This window comes from Panulirus ornatus, chromosome 71 (assembly GCF_036320965.1).
Source record: "Panulirus ornatus isolate Po-2019 chromosome 71, ASM3632096v1, whole genome shotgun sequence".
NCBI classification, from domain to species: domain Eukaryota; kingdom Metazoa; phylum Arthropoda; class Malacostraca; order Decapoda; family Palinuridae; genus Panulirus; species Panulirus ornatus.
In genome coordinates this window covers 16,030,934-16,041,038 of record NC_092294.1, presented here as the reverse complement: position 1 = coordinate 16,041,038, position 10,105 = coordinate 16,030,934, and the positions used below count along the sequence as shown (strand labels likewise).

Here is a 10,105-nt window from a genome sequence, read left to right as displayed (position 1 = left end):
GCATTCTGCCAATCCTCAGGCACCTCACCATGAGTCATACATACATTAAATAACCTTACCAACCAGTCAACAATACAGTCACCCCCTTTCTTAATAAATTCCACTGCAATACCATCCAAACCTGCTGCCTTGCCGGCTTTCATCTTCCGCAAAGCTTTTACTACCTCTTCTCTGTTTACCAAATCATTTTCCCTAACCCTCTCACTTTGCACACCACCTCGACCAAAACACCCTATATCTGCCACTCTGTCATCAGACACATTCAACAAACCTTCAAAATACTCATTCCATCTCCTTCTCACATCACCGCTACTTGTTATCACCTCCCCATTTACGCCCTTCACTGAAGTTCCCATTTGCTCCCTTGTCTTACGCACCCTATTTACCTCCTTCCAGAACATCTTTTTATTTTCCCTAAAATTTACCGATAGTCTCTCACCCCAACTCTCATTTGCCCTTATTTTCACCTCTTGCACCTTTCTCTTGACCTCCTGTCTCTTTCTTTTATACTTCTCCCACTCAATTGCATTTTTTCCCTGCAAAAATCGTCCAAATGCCTCTCTCTTCTCTTTCACTAATACTCTTACTTCTTCATCCCACCACTCACTACCCTTTCTAAACAGCCCACCTCCCACTCTTCTCATGCCACAAGCATCTTTTGCGCAATCCATCACTGATTCCCTAAATACATCCCATTCCTCCCCCACTCCCCTTACTTCCATTGTTCTCACCTTTTTCCATTCTGTACACAGTCTCTCCTGGTACTTCCTCACACAAGTCTCCTTCCCAAGCTCACTTACTCTCACCACCTTCTTCATATATATATATATATATATATATATATATATATATATATATATATATATATATATGCCTTTAATGCCCTGTATTTTTATAATTATTATAACAGCACCATTATGGTTGTTATAGACTAAAGTAATATATAATTCTCTTAATGGAAAATAACTGCTAATAAATTTCATAACTCACTTATCAAGGCACAATTATTGCTAGCTTCATACACTGGTTATTTAAGGCACCATTTAATTAATTACTGGCACTCGACATCGTGTCAGACCTGGTTGCGTTATTTTGATAATTATCTCGAAAGGTAATTATTTATTTATTTGTACATTTGATAAAGGATAACTTTGTCTTAAAGTTACCTTTGGTTGACTATATATATATATATATATATATATATATATATATATATATATATATATATACACATTTCAGAAAAAAAATTTGGGGGGGTCGAATGTGTTGAAATACATCCCGTTTTCTATAGCATTGGAGATGACCAGAATCACTAGGTAAATCCCGTTTTCTATAGGAATAACCTGAATCATGTTTTCTATATTCTTTCTAAAGGATATATAACCTGAAAGATATGGCACATTCCGTTTTCCAAAGATAACCTGAATCAGTAAATGACGTCCCATTTTCTATAGTAATGGCGATGAACCAGACTCATTCAGTTCCTCCCGTTTTCTAAAGGTAACGGGAGATTGAACCTGGATCATTTCGAACATCCCGTTTTCCTCAATGGCGATTGTTTAGAACCAATGAATACATCCCGTTTTCTAGAGGGGATTAATTAGAACCATTGAGTAAATCCCGTTTTCTAGAGGGGATTAATTAGAACCATTGAGTAAATCCCGTTTTCTAGAGGGGATTAACCAGAACCGTTCAATACATCCCGTTTTCTAGAGGAGGATTAACCAGAACCATCCAATACATCCCGTTTTCTAGAGGGAGATTAACCAGAACCATCCATCCCGTTTTCTAGAGGGGATTAACCAGAACCGTTCAATACATCCCGTTTTCTAGAGGAGGATTAACCAGAACCATCCAATACATCCCGTTTTCTAGAGGGAGATTAACCAGAACCATCCATCCCGTTTTCTAGAGGGAGATTAACCTGAAGCAGTGAATGCATCCCGTTTTCTAGAGGATTAATCAGAAGCAGTGAATACATCCCGTTTTCTAGAGGGAGATTAACCAGAAGCAGTGAATACATCCCGTTTTCTGGAGGGAGATTAACCAGAAGCAGTGAATACATCCCGTTTTCTACAGGGGGATTAACCAGAACGATTTAATATCCCATTTTCTAGAGAGGATTAACCAGAAGCAGTGAATACATCCCGTTTTCTAGAGGGAGATTAACCAGAAACAGTGAATACATCCCGTTTTCTAGAGAGGATTAACCAGAAGCAGTGAATACATCCCGTTTTCTAGAGGGAGATTAACCAGAAGCAGTGAATACATCCCGTTTTCTAGAGGGAGATTAAACCTTAGACATCAGTTCCACGTGTTTCCAAGATGGCGGCTGGGCCCCGCGGGGGGATGATGTCAGCGACGTAGATTAATCCCCACTTATTTCCCCTGGCCCCGCGCGACGTAGCGGAAGAGGCTGGGCGACACGACGTAGGCGGGCGCCTCCAGCGTGTTGACCATGTGGTCGAGCACCTCGTGGAAGGGCGTGTACGCCGAGCAACGCAGAAGGTCCAGCTGCGTCAGGAGCGGCGGGAGGATGGACGCCGGGAGCGCCATGGCGGAGAAGTGCGCGGGCTGCGGCGGGTCGTAGAGGCGGTAGAAGGCGGTGGCGGCGCGTCGCACCTCGCTGACGTACGGCCGGCCGACGGAGAGGGCGAGGGTGAGGCAGTAGAGGGCGCCGTAGAAGGCGTAGGTGGCGCGGAGGGAGGGCGGCTGGTGGGGGCCTTCCAACCACCGGAAGACCGAGGCGAACATCCCTCCGCCAAAGATGGCGACGAGAAGTAGTTCCCTCAGACACTCGCCCGTCATTTCGTAATGTCGGAAGGCCACCGGCTCGTGGAGGTGGAGGAAGAGCCACGACCCCTCCCGCTGACGAAGGTCACCCCGAACGAGCGTCCTGCTCAGCCGATTGGCTAACAGGTAGTTAAGACCGCCCAACGACCCCGCATATGGGACGACCACGTCTCGAACGAGGGTGACGTGGTTGAAGGGCGCCCCCTTCATCCCTTGGGTGACGCAGTCGACGAAGTCGTGTTTGAGGACCTCCTGCGGGTTGAAGAGCTTCCACTTCGTCGTGTTCTCGGACGGCCTGACGGGGTAGAAGAGAGCCAAGCGATCCAGCTCGGTAAACGGGACCCGCGTCGTGTTACATATGAACATAGCGCTCCTGTAGAAGGTCTCCGCCCTTAGGCTACGGTCTATCTCGGTCACCAGCTGCGAGAGCACCAGGTCCTCCGGGTGCTCGGGCCTCTTGGCCATGACGATGATCAAGTTGTCCAAGGGCGTCGACAATCTCGCTTCGTGGAAAGTTCGAGAACTTTGGGGGTCCATGTTTTCTAAGTATTTTTCGACTCCTTGTCGCCTATACTCCATATTTATCCGCTCGGTAATGTCGGCCTTGGTCTCATCTCCCTGGTAGAAGACAGAGTAGACCTTCTCGCTGCAAAATATGGGCAAAATGACGAGGACAATGAAGAAATACAAGAAGGCGAGGAATATCTGGTATGTCGTCATTCTCCGTTTTCTCTGGGGGCCTCCAGGGAGGACCCGTTCTCTATGATGGTTTGGATGGCAGACTTTACCAAATGCGTCGCCCCCTCACGTGATGACGTGTCCCCTTGCATTGCATTCACATCTGAAATAGAGGGAATATATATACAACTACGTCATTAACCACTAGTTAAAGGTCAGTTTGACCTTAAATTACGAGATCTATTGATCGTTAAGGGTGTTTTAATGTATGGCTTCCCCATACGACCATATTTGTACGAAATTCTCTGGACATATGACACTTGTAAGTACTCACGTGCCCCATTTCGCCATAAAGGGGGGGTCCATAAAACCCCCATTTAAAACGCTATAAACGTCTACTGACACTTTAAATGGCGTGGGAAGTACACCTATAACACCCATTGTCTATATGATATAGAGTATATAGCGTCTATATCACTATAGAGGGAGATATAAGTGAAAATATAAGGGCCACCAGGTAAACTTGAACCTACCTCCATACTTGCAGGTGGCTCACCTAGCGGAAGGTGAATGTACTACACCAATTTAACTCCCAGTCACATAAACGTTATTTATAACGTTATTATCCGTTAATTTAAATGCTTTTATTTAAATAAACACTCTTGAATTGGTCCATTTATGTCATATATTCTTTACTGATTATAATAACGTCTTAAATAAATGCACTACGCTAATTTAACTCCCAGTCATATAAACGTTATTTATAACGTTATTATCCGTTAATTTAAATGCTTTTATTTAAATAAAAACTCTTGAATTGGTCCATTTATGACATATATGCTTTACTGATTATAGTAACGTCTTGAATAAATGATTTATCAGGCTTTTTAAGTGACTCTATTTATCTTAAATGTATTTATACTTTGATGGTCATAACTTTGATATTTAGATTTAAAAAAATGGCCTTTTAAAAAGCATTTAAACTTGCAGGCGGCATTTAAATGGTGAATATTTAGTATTCATTGGAATTTTGATCATTATCAATTTAAATGACTTTAAAATTATATTGATTTTCTATTTGTGGTATAAAATTTCTTCTAATTTTATCCTAAATAAATATAATTTGATAAAAAAAAAAGGTGACGTGGATATTAAAGAAAAATAAATAAATGGGGAACACGTAGGAAGTGTTATGTAAACTACATATTGATTACGTACATATGTGAGTACATTATCACATAGGGTACGTACACACGAACGTACACAGCCCTAATGCAGTTATTATTATTATTATTTATTATTATTATTATTATTATTATTATTATTATTTATTATTTATTATTATTGGGATCTTTTTTTTCAATCTATTAATGAGTACGAGATGTTTGTATATGAATACGACGGTACGATCCTTGAGCACGACGGTACGACCCTTGAGCACGACGGTACGACCCTTGAGCACGACGGTACGATCCTTGGGCACGACGGTACGGTACGACCCTTGAGCACGACGGTACGTGCGACCCTTGAGCACGACGGTACGTGCGACCCTTGAGCACGACGGTACGTGCGACCTTTGAGCACGACGGTACGATCCTTGGGCACGACGGTACGTGCGACCCTTGAGCACGACGGTACGTGCGACCCTTGAGCACGACGGTACGTGCGACCCTTGAGCACGACGGTACGTGCGACCTTTGAGCACGACGGTACGATCCTTGAGCACGACGGTACGACCCTTGAGCACGGCGGTACGATCCTTGAGCACGACGGTACGGTACGACCCTTGAGCACACGACGGTACGACCCTTGAGCACGACGGTGCGACCCTTGGGCACGACGGTACGACCCTTAAGCACGACGGTACGATCCCTTGGGCACGACGGTACGACCCTTGAGCACGACGGTACGATCCTTGAGCACGACGGTACGACCCTTGAGCACGACGGTACGTGCGACCCTTGAGCACGACGGTACGTGCGACCCTTGAGCACGACGGTACGAACCTTGGACAGGACGGTACGACCCTTGAACACGACGGTACGACCCTTGAGCACGACTTTACGACCCTTGAGCACGACGGTACGACCCTTGAGCACGACGGTACGACCCTTGAACACGACGGTACGACCCTTGAGCACGACGGTACGTACGACCCTTGAGCACACGACGGTACGACCCTTCCTTTTTTGGAATTTTACGTCCCTGTACTTCACTCTAGCCACGTACCACGCCATCCATTGGCTCGAACGCAAGGCGTATTACAACGACATCGGACGCTCCCTAAAGTAGCAGGGAAGGGTGGGCTACCCCCTTTTACTTCGGACGTAAAGTTAATCCAACATAGAATTGTTTACGTGGTCGTCCGCCCATTCTTATCGGTTTGATAAGCCCCGATAACGACCGAGGCTTACCCTTCGCCTATCTATTTCGAATCGTTATCACTGCGTCGTTAAAATAAATGCCTTTAAACCTTAAAGATCTTTGGTTCCTTTAAACCCTAAAGATCTTTGGTTCCTTTAAACCCTCTTTGGTTCCTTTAAACCCTAAAGATCTTTGGTTCCTTTAAACCCTAAAGATCTTTGGTTCCTTTAAACCCACTTTGGTTCCTTTAAACTCTAAAGATCTTTGGTTCCTTTAAACCCTAAAGATCTTTGGTTCCTTTAAACCCACTTTGGTTCCTTTAAACTCTAAAGATCTTTGGTTCCTTTAAACCCTCTTTGGTTCCTTTAAACCCTAAAGATCTTTGGTTCCTTTAAACCCTCTTTGGTTCCTTTAAACCCTAAAGGTCTTTGGTTCCTTTAAACTCTAAAGATCTTTGGTTCCTTTAAACCCTAAAGATCTTTGGTTCCTTTAAACCCTAAAGGTCTTTGGTTCCTTTAAACCCTTAAGATCTCTGGTTCCTTTAAACCCTAAAGGTCTCTGCTTTAAGACAGACGTCTACTTTGTATATATCTGACGTAGATATATGTGTGAAAAATATACATATATATATGGCAACCCAGCTTAATGATATATATATATATATATATATATATATATATATATATATATATATATATACTACATTTCATGGGTAGATTTCACCTTCATAAAATTGTAGTTTATGTTCATAATATATTGATTGATATATCCAATGAAAGAGACATTTGAAGTGTATTGGTGAATGTGGTCATATAGCTATATATGCTGAGCCTCGATATAACCATTATAGTTTATATATTCGGAGGGAAGGTTCATCATTTTATATAATATGTATGGGATTATTCTCAGTAAACACAGATGGGGGTTTTGTGTATATCAGTGTGAGAACAAGAACAGGTGAAGAGATAAATAATTTAACCCTCGTATTTCTATTATATATTCAACCCTTCTGTTCATTTACGTAATATATGGAGTCGAATTTGCTGTTTCTAAGGTCACAAACCGAATTTCGTATCCTGTTTTATATACGGCCTTATATATATATATATATATATATATATATATATATATATATATATATATATATATATATATATATATTCCTATGAGTCCACGGGGAAAATGAAACACGAAAAGTTGCCAAGTGCACTTTCGTGTCATAATCACATCATCAGGGGAGAGACAAGAGAGAAATATAACAGTCAGTTGATATACATCGAAGAGACGTTATGATCCTTTCCAATATATATATATATATATATATATATATATATATATATATATATATATATATATATATATATATATTGATAGATGGTACAATCTACCCATTTTGAGCTCATCCCTGAGTGTGCAGTGTTGCAACAGTGGCACGTGACCACGCATTAAACGCCTTCTATACCTCAGTCATCATTTAACCAATAAAAAGAATAATTATCCCATCTCAAATCGCCCCCATGGCACAGGTAAAGGGGGTTTTATGGCAACCATGGCAACCCCATGGTGAATTTATATACACCAAAGTGTGTCCAAATGAGCTTAGAAGAAAGTAGATCTGTAAGATGTATATGAGAGAAAAAGAAATGTGAGTGAATAATAGTCATTGGCAACTGTGCTCTTCTCTCTCTCTCTCTCTCTCTCTCTCTCTCTCTCTCTCTCTCTCTCTCTCTCTCTCTCTCTCTCTCTCTCTCACACACACACGGTGAGGGTAGACGAGGCGTTAACCCAAACCTCTCTCTCTCACTTTACACCTTCATATTTACCCTCTCAGAACTCAAATCACTTCTCAAAAATACTCACACGATGGACAGCCACTCCTTCGCTACACGCTGGTCGAATTTGAGCTCCGAATCACCAGCCATCTTGGCGTAATAGGTGTTTGAAGACAAGGGTATATCGCTCCAACTACCCGACCCTCACTATGTTCTCTGCCACACTGGGTCTTTAACTGTAAATAGCATCGTGGGGGTTACCAGCTTGTGATTTCTCGATTGATTTATATATATATAAATTATACAAATCGTACCGTCTGTCGAGCTGCTCGTCACAAGGGCCTTTGTTCATAGTTTGGATGGTTTGGTTGTAAGGGTTCAGGTTGTGAGAGGAAGTTGATATTAAAGTGGGAAAGATGCGAGAAGAGGTTTGGCGAAGAGAACGCGATGCCATAGCCCGCTTGTTATTATAATTATTATTATTATTATTATTATTATTATTATTATTATTATTATTATTATTACGTTATTATAATTATCATTTATTATTATTTTTATTATTTGATTATTATTATTATTATTATTAATATTATTATTATTATTATTATTATTATTATTATTATTATTATTATTTATTATTATTATTATTTTTATTATTTAATATTATTATTTGTTATTATTATTATTATTATTATTATTATTATTATTATTATTATTATTATTAATGTCTATATATATCTTGGAATATTATTTTTTTATCGGTAAGATGGTAAAGAATGTATTACTAAACTACCCTATGTTGGGCTATATAAATTCCCACGTAGATTAACAATATGAACCTCGAATTTTTATAGATACATCGAAGAATATATATATATATATATATATATATATATATATATATATATATATATATATATATATATATATATATGGCAACAGTGCCTACCAACGAGTGTGAGCCTAGTTATCTGTCTATCACCGTCTGTCTATCACCGTCTGTCTATCTGTCTCTGTTGCCCTTCGATAGACAGCAGCGGATGTACCACAGCCCCTGCTCGCGGGGCTCGAGTCTGACGTGGTTCGTATGACGTGGCGCGGCTCTCGACCAATCAGATTTGCCGGATTTTTTACGTGATGATGTATGTATATATATATATATATATATATATATATATATATATATATATATATATATATATATATATATGGGAAAGGGTCACAATTGAACGAGTGATCAAGTATATTTCTGAGTCCACGGGGAAAAATGGAACTCGATAAGTTGCCAAGTGCACTTTCGTGAAATAATCACATCATCAGGGGAGACACAAGAGAGAAATGTAACAGTCAGTTGATATACATGGAAGCGACGAAGGCGTCCTAGCTTCGTCTCTTCGATGTATATCAACTGACTGTTATATTTCTCTCTTGTGTCTCCCCTGATGATGTGATTATGACACGAAAGTGCACTTGGCAACTTGTGTTCCATTTTCCCCCCGTGGACTCATAGGAATATACTTGATCACTCGTTCAATTGTGACCCTTTCCCATATGTATATATATATATATATATATATATATATATATATATATATATATATATATATATAGAGAGAGAGAGAGAGAGAGAGAGAGAGAGAGAGAGAGAGAGAGAGAGATATATGAGGACCTAAGACATTTAATTTTGGTTAGGTATAGAAAAACTTTTATATTTGGGGGTTTGTAATTAAATATTAGATTGTGTGTGTGTGTGTGTGTGTGTGTGTGTGTGTGTTGGGGGGGGAAGGGGTTCGTACCGTACAGGTGCTCGCCATTGTGTTTCTGAGTCTTAATATATATATATATATATATATATATATATATATATATATATATATATATATATATATAGATAGATAGATAGATATTACGACTTGTTGATGAAGCCCTGGGGCCGCTGGGGGCGAGGGAGGGGAAGAGATAGATAGATAGATAGATAGATAGATAGATAGATAGATAGAGAGAGAGAGAGAGAGAGAGAGAGAGAGAGAGAGAGAGAGAGAGAGAGAGAGAGAGTGAGAGAGAGAGAGAGAGAGAGGGGGTAGGTAAGGGGGGGTAGGGTGGTTGGGGGCAACAGCAGACCACCCCCCCTTCTTCCCTCCCTCCTTCCCTCCCTCCTTCCTTCCCTCCCTCTTCCTTCCCTCCTTCTTCCCTCCTTCTTGAGACAATGTCGCGCCCAAAGACGATGTGTCCCCCCCCCCGCTATCGCCGCCATCTTTTAATTAAGTCGCGGGGGATTTGAGCGACAGGGGGGGGGGGGGGGGGGGGCTCTCTCTCTGGTGACACGGGGCCCCCACCTGCCGTGACGTAGGGCCCCGGGGGGCCCCCTCTCTCTCTCTCTCTCTCTCTCTCTCTCTCTCTCTCTCTCTCTCTCTCTCTTTCTCTCACACGTCACTCTCGGGTGATCAAAAACGGGTAACGGGGCACCATTCCCCCCCCAAAGTTCCCAAGTGCACTTT

At 41.3% G+C, this 10,105-nt stretch overlaps 1 protein-coding gene across 1 annotated transcript; it reads right to left on the bottom strand.

Annotated features, from left to right (window-relative positions):
• Positions 1–1,177: 1,177 nt before the first annotated feature.
• On the bottom strand, positions 1,178–7,827 carry LOC139747907 (uncharacterized). Its single transcript, XM_071660372.1, has 2 exons — positions 7,696–7,827; positions 1,178–3,634 (listed from the first exon to the last, which is right to left on the bottom strand). Exon 2 carries the CDS (start codon positions 3,511–3,513, stop codon positions 2,380–2,382), a length of 1,134 nt encoding a protein of 377 aa, XP_071516473.1. The 5' UTR covers positions 3,514–3,634; positions 7,696–7,827; the 3' UTR covers positions 1,178–2,379.
• Positions 7,828–10,105: the final 2,278 nt, after the last annotated feature.

Excerpts from the sequence above, each read along its gene's own strand:
- LOC139747907 (XM_071660372.1), bottom strand. The coding sequence starts at position 3,513 with ATGACGACATACCAGATATTCCTCGCCTTCTTGTATTTCTTCATTGTC.